This window comes from Bos taurus, chromosome 12 (genome assembly GCF_002263795.3).
Source record: "Bos taurus isolate L1 Dominette 01449 registration number 42190680 breed Hereford chromosome 12, ARS-UCD2.0, whole genome shotgun sequence".
Lineage (NCBI taxonomy): Eukaryota > Metazoa > Chordata > Mammalia > Artiodactyla > Bovidae > Bos > Bos taurus.
Window position 1 is genome coordinate 28,395,469 of NC_037339.1, and position 12,640 is coordinate 28,408,108.

The window sequence follows — 12,640 nt, forward strand, 5'->3', positions numbered from 1 at the left end:
AAAAATACATATAAGAGAGCTTCTTCTTTCTGAGTGGAGATGAGATTTGCAAATCAAAAGATTTCTTTAACAAGAAGAGCCTCCCCCACCCCACAAAAAAAATGGTAGCTGGATATACAAGAAAGCTCCTATACCTAGCAAAGATAGCTACTTCTGCATGACCCTGGGCAAGTTATGTACTAGGGGATCAATTTCATTAGCTAAATAATAAAGGGTTAAAAAACTACATTAGAACTTTCCAAGTGACAAATTCTAATCTAAGTTAAAACTAACAAGGAAATATTTGTCTTCTGAGTTTCCATAGTGATCATCATGAAAAACGACCTAGATGAACAAAAAGAATAGGGGAAAGGGGAGCTACCAAATCAAAATGCAAATCTCTGTGCATTGTCACATGCTCAAAAAGCTTAAAAATGTCAATTTTTTAAAAATAGTAACTGTGAAATTTCTTAGATAGTATCAACCTAAGAGTTTCTACTTCCTATACCTCTTAAAATTCTAAGATGTTCTACTGGTTCTTAATTTTCTTATTTTGATCCTTATGGGTAAGATCATTTGGACCCCACTAAAAATTCATCAAGTCAATGCAGACTGCAAGCAGGATTTACAAGTCTACTAACTATAGAATGGATAGGTTCCATACAATATCTAATCTTATATACTGGAATAAAAAAACACAAAGACTATATTCAGATAATGTGTTTTTATATATAAATTTATAAATTATTTTTTAGCCTTAAGTAGGAACTGTTTTTATTTAAAATGCCTAAATATAAAAGGTGTATATTTGACTTTTATTTGAAAAACAATGTGAATCCTTATAATACAATTACCTATGAAACAAAATTTAAATTATAATTGCATACATTTCTACTTTCAAATATTACTCCATTAAAATACAGTATATGAAAATGACCATAAAAGATGTATCCATCCCTAAAGTTATATGTACATCACTACTTCATTTATGGCTTTGGCAGGAAAGCAACTAGTCACTCAAAATTTTTAACTTGCAGTAAAAACTAAAGATGGAGTTTAAAGTTATAAAAAAAAGAAAATAGTTCACCTAAAACAACAGCTCAACAAGTTATATAAAACCAAAAAGCACCAAACATTTTACTTATGGTCTTTTTAACTTACCTATCATCAATACTATTTTGATAATATATATGGAGCAATTTGTCTTTGATCCATGAAATCTGTTTTGCAGCATCTTTCCCAGCTGCTGATTGTAAAGCATATTTCTTATAAATCTGGGCAAGTCCCATCATGGCTTCTTTGCGTACTCTCCACTTAAAATAAAAACATTTTTTTTAATAATTCAAAAATGCCTCCTTATATTAATTCCTTCAAGTTTAGTTACCCCCTTTTTTATTTACTTTACACAATATATTTTAATCATACCTCACTTACTAGATGTTAATTTGCAATAACTATGAAAAAATACAACTACTATTTTAATATTTACTGCATCAAGCATAGACATCTATTAATATATAAATAATTTTAATGCTTTGATATCTCCTGGAGAAGGAAATGGCAACCCACTCCAGTATTCTTGCCTGGAAAAATCCCACGGACAGAAGAGCCTCTTGAGCTGCAATCCATGGGGTCGCAAAGAGTCGGACACGACTGAGCAATTTCACTTTTGATATCTTAGACCCTTACCAACCTCTAAAAACAAATTTTAATCACAATCTACTTAATGTCATTTAGAATTAGTGAGGGAAAACATGTTACACCAACTTTTAAAAGGCAAAGACAGTTAAGCGCTATTCCTTATAGAATTTTTCCAAATTATGGTCTATATTAAACATACTTGTAAAGGTACATAGAATAGTGGCTTTATCAGATGCTGAATGTAAAGACACATTAGTGGTTCATTTACCTGGGAAAGACATTCAGGTGTCAGAATAACATATTCAAACTATTTTTTTAAATGAGTACGTATCTGCTATATATCTAACATTAATTATCTCGGTATGAGATTAACCTTAAATTTTACAGCACTGTAATCAGTAGGATGTTAGTAATATTTAGAACTTCACGAATCTGCAAAGACTATTCATTTATCCTTTGCAGTCATAGCAACATTTTTCTTTTGGTTTCTCTTTTAATTACAGTAAAGAGTAGTCCTTATTTCGTCCATCCATTGCAAAAACACTGAAATAAAAGACTTCAAAAGCTTTACTCAAAATTCAATACATTTGTAAAAACTGTATATCCAATTTCCTATTTTACCTCTAGTTCCTGAAACTGGTGTTTTAGGGAGAATTTAAAGATACAGAGCAAATTGTAATACTGCCAATAATGTAAATACATTTAACAACATTTTGGTATTCAATATATACAGAATGACCCCAACAGTCCTACAATGAACACAACACGATGATCAAACACATGTGAAGCATGATCCCAACAACACACGAACTCTGACCATGAAAAAGATTACTCGGAAGGCTGTCACCCTAGCATGATGCAAACCTCTTTTTCTTCCTTTACAACTTTTGGCCTTTTCATTGTTTAGTACCCTACTGATATATTCAATAAAGACAAGTCTAAACTTATAAGTTGCTCTGAATACCTACAGATTTCACAAGAAAACCATGCAACTCCTGTCCATCTATTCTCCACCCACAACCAGCATGATCAAAGAGAGAATTAAATGATGAAGAGAGCACAATCAACCCTGTAAGCAACTGTCAAAATGTTGTAAAGTATTTGCCTGGTTAAAGTTATTCATAGCTACCAACAAGCCTCCTGCTTTCTTTGCCAATTAACCCCTAAATACATCAAAGATTTTCATCTTTCACCAAAATTACTCTTAAGTCTAAGTCTATAAAATCCATGCCATGAAGGAAAGGCAATGGGGAGGAGGGGAGAATGAATATTCACTGAAATACTAAGCACCGAATACATTCGAGGCAACAAGGAATACAAACACATCAAGACACAGTCAGTCCCCTGTTCGAAAGCCACTAACTAATGAGTGGAGCTATTTGGTGCTCAAGGAAGAAGGTCTGGGGTCATGGAAAGTAGGCGAGAAGCATGCTGCTCTGCTCGGGTTAGCTTTGCCATGTTGAAAACATCTTTTATTTTCTATTCCATAGAAATTATAATACAATCAGCTAGAGGACTATGAATTGATACCCGTATGAAAGGAAAAAGAGAAGTTGTGTCAGAGTTCTTTACAAAGTCACTTATTAAGATTAGTGTACAGGTTAAATATCTGACTAATCTACCACTTAGACCTGTCCCATTTGAGGATGAACAAATAATATGAACAAAATTTAATGTAACAAAATGTAAAACCTTCTTATAAACATTATTTTAGATATTAAAATGCTGCCCCCCAAAAAAGAGCTAATTTCATTTAAATCTCAATATTTGCAAGTGAAACTCTATTAAAACTTCGAGTATTCAAAATACAAACCTACTAGTAATTATTATTCCTACTTACCCGTTTGTCTAATGTTCTCTCTCTCACAAAATTAAGTAAGTGATCATTGACCAGAAGAATATCTTTTTTAGCAGCTGTAACTATAGACACAATAACATCATGCCTAATAGCTTCTTCAGGGTCATGTGACCTCACTTTAAGATACTCTGAAAGATAAAATTTTATTTTATTAAAATGGAACTTTGATAATTAAAATGTCTTAAAAGATTGCATAAGACCTTTGAAAGTAAACCACAACCACAACAAAACCTAAGTAGAAAGTTTAATGTTTCAAAAAATATTAGTAGCAGGAGAGACAGAAAGGAAGAAAGAGAAGGAAGAAGGAAGGAAGGTTAGTCCTTCAGTCAAAATACAGTAGTTTACATGCAACTGAGTAGTAAATCCCCTCCCCATCTATGGGGCAGGGTGGATGACTTAGGAGTTCCTAGGCTCATTAATTCAACAAGCCACATAAATGAATCAAGAAGTATATCAATATTTCACTTTTTTTTTAATGGTTAAAATATTCAAGTCAAGTGGTTCTGTTGGGAAAAGACTAGAGAATATAAGTTTCTATCTCCCTTAACTAAGCAAACCCTTAGTGAGGTTATTGAAAGATTAAGTTAATTTAATGGCAGCAAAAAAACAGGATTACAGGCAAGAGCATAAGACAATTCCACTTAACTCAACTAAAAGAAAGACCAAAGGGATGACAGAAGAAATGAAACATTAAGCAATTATGAGAGACTGGAGGAGAATATTAAAGCAAAAAACATGGGAGTTCAGATCTGGCACTGAGAAAACTGAAAAAAAAAAAATGAACAATCTTCAGTAATGATATATTATTAGGCTTAAGGAAGAGGTACCATAAATGAATATATTCCCTGGTGGCTCAGATGGTAAAGAGTCTGCCTGCAATGCAGGACACCCAGGTTTGATGCCTGGGTCGGGAAGATCCCCTGGAGAAGGAAATGGCAATCCATTCCAGTATTCTTCCCTGGGAAATCCCATGGATGGAGGAGCCTGGCAGGCTATAGTCCATGGGGTTGCAAAGAATCGGACAAGACTGAGCACCTTCATTTTCACTTTCACCACAAGTGAACATAAATTATTATTCAGCTTTTTAATTAGAAGACTAGTAAGATATAATTTTGTTGTTCGGATCTGGAGTAACATATATAGCCATGTCTATAAACAACACACAGTGCTTATGATTGTAAATGGATTTACTACTCAATAAATGAACAGTTAACAAATACAATGTAAAAGCTCATAAAACCAATGCCCAGGTCCTAAGCTCCTCCACCTTGAGCATTCTCTACTAAATGGAATTATTTCAAACAGTGAGAAAGACAGTATGTGTGATAGGCAATGAAAAGTGGATACAATAATACAGTACAATAATACAGAACAGAAGAAACTGCAGAACAAGACACCAAAGGCCAGTCTTCATCCAAAGGTGATGCTGTATATATGGTGGAACTGGAAGGGAGTCCTTTATTATAAGCTCCTTCCAGAAAACCAAATAATTAATCCCAACAAGTACTGGTCCCAATTAGACCAACTGAAAGCAGCACTCAACAAAAAGCATCTGGAATCAGTCAACAGAAAACACAGTCTTCCATCAGGATAATGCAAGACTGCATGCTTCCTTGATGACCAGGCCAAAACTGTTACAGATTGGCTGGGAAGTTCTGATTCCTTGCATTATTCACCAGACATTGTACCTTTGGTTTTCCATTTATTTCAGTCTTTACAAAAAAAAATTTTCAATTCTGTGGATGACTGTAAAAGGCACCTGAAACAGTTGTTTGCTCAAAAAGATAAAGTTTTGAAAAGATGAAATTATGAAGTTGCCTGAAAAATGGTAGAAGGTTGGGAAACGAAACAGTGAATATGAAGTTAAATAAAGTTCACAGTGAATATAAAGTTTAATAAAGTTTTTGGTAAATGCAAAGTGTGTGTTTTATTTTTAAGTTAAAAACCTGAAGGCCAACCCAATAATAATAACCAATAATATGAAAGTTGGGGAAGAGACTGCTCAGAGTTCAAGTATTCAAGGGTCCTTGATTGCTCAGAAAGAAGCTAGTATTCTGATTAACTTTAGACTTAATTAGTCAACTATGCGGTGAAAGCATGAAGGAGAATGTAACTTTCAGGCCCATGGGGATAAAAACAGAAAAAAGAGAAGGAAAATACACTGAGCAGATGAGAGGAAAAATAGAAATAAGAGAAGCAAAGAATAGGTGTGTAAAATAGAAAACACAAAATAAGATCATAGGAATAAGTTCAACTATGTCAAATTCAATATATATTTTCAATAAAATTTTTAAATCACTTTAAGAATACTACATATAATTTATAGATATGTACACATGCAACATAGAAAAACATGAACAGGTTGTAGACCAAATTTAATAGAGAAGTTACTTAAAGTAGGAAAAAAGAATCCCTTGTGAAAAGTGTTTCAACTGTATCTACAATGTATTTTCTTTTTCTCTTTTAATCTCCTAAACTAATACAGCAAAATACTAACATTTCTGAGGAAGACAGTGGCTGCTATATTCATCTATATTTTCTGAACTATTTCATGATTTCATATCTGGCAACAGTTAGATACATAATGAGAAGGCAATGGCAAGCCACTCCAGTACTCTTGCCTAGAAAATCCCATGGATGGAGGAGCCTGGTAGGCTGCAGTCCATGGGGTCGCTAGGAGTCAGACGTGACTGAGCGACTTCACTTTCACTTTCACACAATGGAGAAGGCAATGGCAACCCACTCCAGTGTTCTTGCCTGGAGAATCCCAGGGACGGCAGAGCCTGGTGGGCTGCCGTCTATGGGGTTGCAGAGAGTCTGACACGACTGAAGCAACTTAGCAGCAGATACATAATATTCCCATTACTATAAAAAGTGAAATACCTTATGAATTTACAGATTTCAGGAAAGTTATCTCCATTAAGCATGGTTAGTTTATAAATTAATGACTCTCACATAAGTTTTCAAAATATTAAAGACCACTGAAGTCTTATAATGTATTCAAAGTCAAGACCTATTCAAATCTGAATGTCTGAAATACTTTCAGAATTGTTCTTAAATTAAGAAACCAACACTGCCTCTGATAACACTACTTTTTATGTGTGTGATTGTAGCCTATGTACTAGGAGGCAAAATTCCAGCTTCAGAGAGTAACTACCATGATGGTGAATTTGAAGACTTCACCCACTAAAATCACAAAAAAGGTACAAAACAGAAGGTTTTTGTCCTATACATAAAGCCTATCTTTTTTTTTTCTCCAAAGAGCACCAAGGAATATTTGCCATTATGGGTATAAACTACCTGTTAAGTCCTTTGCTAAATCAGGATGGTTCATGAGACAATGGCTAGCAAATTTCACACATTCCAGGCGGATTGGTACATGGATATCATTAAACCTGAAAAAATACAAAAGCACAGAGTAATCTTTAGTATAAGAGAAACAGATGTGTTCAATCTGCACTTGATTTATATTTATTTCTCTAATTAAAAGAAAAAATACTTTATACAGCATAATTCAAAGCATAAAAGAATATCTTAACAAAGATTTGTAAACTATGTATGTACAAATGCTATGGAACCTTTATATTAAACTAGGTCAATCTCCTGTGAGAACTATGTACTTTTGGCAGCATGTTTAAACAATACACATTTGGCTCAAAAATAAGAACTGGAATGACAAAATTTTTCCTATAAATATTATACTTTCAAATATATATGCTTATGCAAGTGTTAAGTATATACATAGTTCATGGATACATTATTAAATCCCATACTGAAATGAGAACTCTTCCTCAAATTATTCTTTCTTAAATAGAGAACATTCACAAATGTTTCACAGATCCTGTACTAAACCCTGTATTATTTTATGACTTTAAAATTGTGCCAATAATTACTTCTATCTATTATAGTTAACCATCATAATTATTTACACTAACATTAACTAACATTACACTAACATCAACTAAATTAATGACTCTCACGTTTTCAAAATATTAAAGATTTAATTAATTATTAAAATTTTAAATATTAAAATTAATTCAAAAATTAAAATATTAAAAAATATTAAAAATTTAAAATATTAACATCAAATGTTTACATAAAAATGTAGGTATCTCAGTATGCATCTCTGGAAAGTTAAAACTTTTTGGCTGATGTGTTAACTATCTTTAACTTTTATATTTCCCCTCTCTTTTTCTTTTCCCTTATAACCTGGTGAACCAACTGTTTTGTGTTTATGTATGTAGTGGCTTTTCACAGTTTAGACTGTACTAATCTTATCATTCTGATGTCAACTACCAGGTTCCCCTCTCTCCTAAATCCTGCAAATTAGTAATCAGGTCTACAGATTTGATCATATTCAGGTTCATTTTTTTTAAAGCAAAACTACTGGATACAGTATCATGTTCCTCCATCAGGAAACATATAGTCTAGTTATCTCTAAACCACCAATGTTCAAAGCCTATAATATACCTAAATTCATTATGAAGTACAAAACAGAGATTAAAAAAAAATACATTGAGTAAGAAGAACAAGATTTTCCATTCAACATTTTTGGATGTCTTAATTCTCAGAGATCAAAAAGTTTCCCAATCTTATACCACCTAATACCGTAAGAGATAAAATTTAGCAACAAAAAGATAAATAGCAGTCTACTGAATGAGTAACAAATTACTCATAAAAGCTTAATATTATGGGAAACAAAATGCTTCATGAAGTATACTCAAAAAAAGTTACATAAAATCTAGTCTTTATTCTCATATGGTTTCCTGAGTAATTTGAATCTAAATACTCAATCTATGTACTCTACCTTCTCAACTAAACATGTACCATTTAACCATTAAAAGACATCTTTAAATAAATACTCTAGCTCCTTAAAATGGGTAATATATGATTGTTTATGCCATTAATAATACAAGGAAAAACTACAATATAATAAAAAGGTAACAAATTAAAATTCTACAATGGTCTGGTGAATCCAAGTCCTGATTTAAAGATATATTAAATGTCTTTACGTAAAATTATATTTTTTGTTTTTAACACATCAAATAAAATACATTTTGACTTTATTAGTAGTTGCATAATTTAAACATAAAATATTGTGCCCTCTTGCTTATTAAGGTGAAAAAATCCAGAAATCAAACTCAAAATGACAATGGTCTAAGATTTATCAGTTTAACACGCCTTGTTAAATATTATTATTGAGCTACATAAGAAATAAGAAATCAAAAAAAAATTTAGCGCTTAAATGTATAAAGGCTTATCTCTTCATTTAACAAATTAGAAAAAACAAGTCCAGAAGAGATTAAATGTATTATAATCACTGATGGCTCTGGTAGTGAAATAGAAAGAAAAATGGCCGTAACAATGCAAATATTTCAATACAAAGAAAATAGAATAAGATTCAATCTTATTTACTTGTTTATTTATGACTTAACTGCATTATTTGTTATAAGCATAATAAAAAAAGAGGGGGTGGGGGGTGGAATCCTCCTCTATCCTCAAGGTCAAAGTAGGTTTCAGCCAGGACACTGAGAAGTGGTTTTAATATATTCAAGATCAGGGACATCTTTAGAAAAGTAATAAATTCCTCACACAAAAAAATACACAAACACATTCAAATTTTGCAACCAATTTCAGAAGGTTTGTAGATCATTAAAAGCATACAAGAAAGCCCAGATTATCAATTCTTCATTATCATAAGAAATGTAGAAAGGAGGTTAGTAGGGGAAACATACACAATCATTTATTTACCCATTCTATGGATACTCTTATCCTTACAAATCTCCAAATAATCTAACTAAATATAATTTTTTTTTGTGGAGGGGCTATATCTCACAATGATGTATTTGCAGTTGGAATGAATCACCGCTATGTAATAATACACTTCCATTTCATGATTATAATACTTTGTAAGATGGCTATTTAAATATATCATCTTTTTTTTAATTTAAATATATCATCTTTTAAAAATTACTAAAAAAAAAAATTTTTCTGAAGACAAAGAAGGGGAATTTGTAAACATGGCCAATCACTATCAGCATCAAAAATTTCAAAATACAAAATCCTTCATTTACAAAAAAATCCTAAATGTGGATGTTGTTTTAAATTAATAAGTAGACATAAACACATATTACTTTAAAATAGGACACCAAAATCATATACCTGCCCAAGTAACACTGCCAAAGTGGTTTGTTTTGAGAAGCCAATTCTGAATCCTTTGCCCCAAACATTTTTGCCAGTAGTTTAACAACTTGAAGACGTTCCTCATTATCATTGCTCTAAAACAAAACACAACCACAGCTTTACAACCATGAGGTAGATATACTCAGAATAATTTTTCCCATTATTTCCCTTAAAAAACCTTGAAAACTTTCTATGAATTTCAGTTGAAAAATTATACACAAAAAAATGTTCAATATATTTTTCACAGAATTAAATGTTATCTTCAATGCTCTAATCATCTCAAATTACATTAAAGGAGTACTCCTCTACATGAAAATTCACCCCCAAGTTTGATTAACACTTAATGGCTTGGCCTACAATTGAGGCTTGTTTCCATTCAAAATCAAAAACTAATTCACATCAAACCAACTTGGGACCCTTGAAAAACTATCTGTGGTTTTTAAGAATAGACACTGACAGAGGCCAAGCCTACAGTAAAGAGAGAATTATGTATGACTGTTTAAGCCCTTTGTAGAAATAAATAAGCACTAAATCTCCCAAAAGGAGAGTCAGTTCATCTACATACAGCAGATTCCTAATGGTGTTTAACAATGTGATGAAGCCTCACAGATAAGAAAACTAAAGTCTCTGTTATACATACAACACAGTACTCTGCAGATAAGAAATCAAACTTCATTATTGATTTTGGTGCCTCTAATACATGACAACATTTAAATGAATGAGCCAGCCACAATACTAGACTTAAACACAAAATGTGAGACTGTTACAAAGCATTAATAATCAAGTTACTTAGATGGCACTGTATAGATTTCTTTTAAAATTTTAAACCAATGCCAAAGCCAAGCATTTAAAGACTATGATATGACCTGACTCCTCTTTATTATTTCTTTCGCTATTCCTCCAAAAAAGTACATTTCAAACCTGACTGAACATTAGAATGACCTGTAAGCTTTTAAAAATAAAAACAGCTAACCAAAAACTCATCTCTGAACTCCACTGCCTGAAATTCTGATTTAGGTTAATGCCTGCACATCTGTCTGTTTCTTAAGGCTCCACAGGTAAAGATTCTAATGGGCAGACAAGGATGATTTAAACTGACTTTATGCAACCACGAAACTGTAATTCGTGTTCTGCAAATTCAATCAGCACCTTCCTACCTCTCTGTGTTTCTGCATGCTGTTCCCTTTGCTTTAACTGTATGCTGTTTGTATCTTTTATGATACTTATAATATCCGGCCTCTTATTAGATATGGATTTTTCCTCTCCCTCCCATAATGGATGTTAAATCTACTGGAAGCAGCAATGCTAATTTCTTATTCTTATATTTCTTATAGTATTTAATATTTTTATTAGATGAAATCAAGCCAACAAATAATTAAAGGTATGACTGCCTTCAGCCTCATCAAAAGTGTTAGTGATATGAAAAGAGGAGGCATAGGAAGGCTAGTGAATCAAATGGCTCAGTTGGCAAATACATCAAAAAGATACCCAGAATAAAATAATTATTTGCTGCATTTTGGGGGTAATTACACTATCAACACAGATTATTCTGTAGCTTTCAAAGAGACAAATTCAAAATTTTAGAAACAAGAAACAACACATAAATCATTTAACAACTTTTCTGGGTGGTACAGTGCGGTTCATCAAAAAGTATTAATTATAACCAGATTTATTTAATCTTTATGTAACAATCTGAGAGAGAAAAATATGCCCAAAACCTGCAAATGAAACTCAATTTGATGGCATAATTTAATGCCAAGGCAATAGATTCTAGAAAGTCATCTGAAAAGCAAAGGCTCTTTCGATACAGGCTAGGCAAGCAAAGATAACACTCATAAAGAAAAATATTTCACCCTATGTGGATAACAGACTCTAAACCATTTTTATGGCACAATCAAAGGGTCTGGGGAACCACTATAAACTATGCCTTAGAAACGAAAAAATTAGTCACAACCCAGAAAACATCAACTGGAAAACTTTCATCCTGCTAATCATTAATTATAAGCAGATTCAATCTGCTAGGCACCATGACAGCCACTAGCAATACACAAACAGGCAAGGCACAAACATGTAAATAAGTAACAGTAATACACCATCACACTTAGAACCTTCAGTTAAAACCACTGAAGGATTAAAAAGCCACAAATAATGGTTTTTGATAATCTAGTTGATAAAACCATGTTTTTACAATAGTTACCTTCAATTTAAATTCAAGCTGGGGTAAAACTGAGAGCAGCAAATGACTATCAATATTATAGAGCTCCAAAATTAAGTCAAAGACATGCTCTGACAAATCGCTGATAGATGTTTTCCCAAGCATCAGAACCTGATTAAAAAACTTTTGAGAAAAAAAATTTATTAATAGAAGTACCATGGATAAAGTGAATTTCCTGAAATTTTATTATTTCATTAAATTCATTAATATTCTATACAAAGTCAAAACAGGCATATCAAAATGTTTTCTAACAGAAGGTGGGAAACCACTACAGGTCACCAAAAAAGATAAAACACAGAATTCATCTCATACATAGTAAAAGACAAGAAATTTCTATTGATTTATCAATTAGCATATCAATAAACATCCTACTTACCAAACACATTTTATTCCCCATTATGGTACTTACCATATTTTACTGTGTATCACAGTTATTTGCATACACGTCTTAGTTTCTCTACTAGATAAATTTCTTAAGGGCAAGGATCACATTTTGTTCATCACAGCAGTATGGGAGAGAACAGCATGGAAGACAAAGCCTTACACCTTCATAGTAGGAGCCAATGCCACTTTTAAAATGTGTAATTTTATATTTACAATGTAAAACAACATCTAATACTTTTTATCTTCTTTTATATTCTGATAAACAATGTGTATATACATATACACCCACACAAAGGTTTATAGCACTAATTAAATTCCAATTAAAAGCACACACAAACAAAAGAAAATCCAAATGTGAACATATTTCTTCTATAAGCAGC

The 12,640-nt window shown here is 32.2% G+C and overlaps 1 protein-coding gene across 6 annotated transcripts in view; it reads right to left on the reverse strand.

Moving 5' to 3' along the window:
* Positions 1-12,640, reverse strand: part of PDS5B (PDS5 cohesin associated factor B) — a 192,437-nt gene that overhangs the window by 92,614 nt on the left and 87,183 nt on the right. For all 6 annotated transcript variants that reach the window (XM_025000064.2, XM_025000062.2, XM_025000061.2 and 3 more), the window contains exons 8-12: positions 11,859-11,999; positions 9,641-9,756; positions 6,779-6,873; positions 3,461-3,606; positions 1,141-1,292 (exon numbers count right to left, since the gene is read on the reverse strand). In XM_025000064.2, the coding sequence (XP_024855832.1) occupies positions 1,141-1,292; positions 3,461-3,606; positions 6,779-6,873; positions 9,641-9,756; positions 11,859-11,999 (650 nt within the window). The remainder of the gene's footprint in view (positions 1-1,140; positions 1,293-3,460; positions 3,607-6,778; positions 6,874-9,640; positions 9,757-11,858; positions 12,000-12,640) is intronic.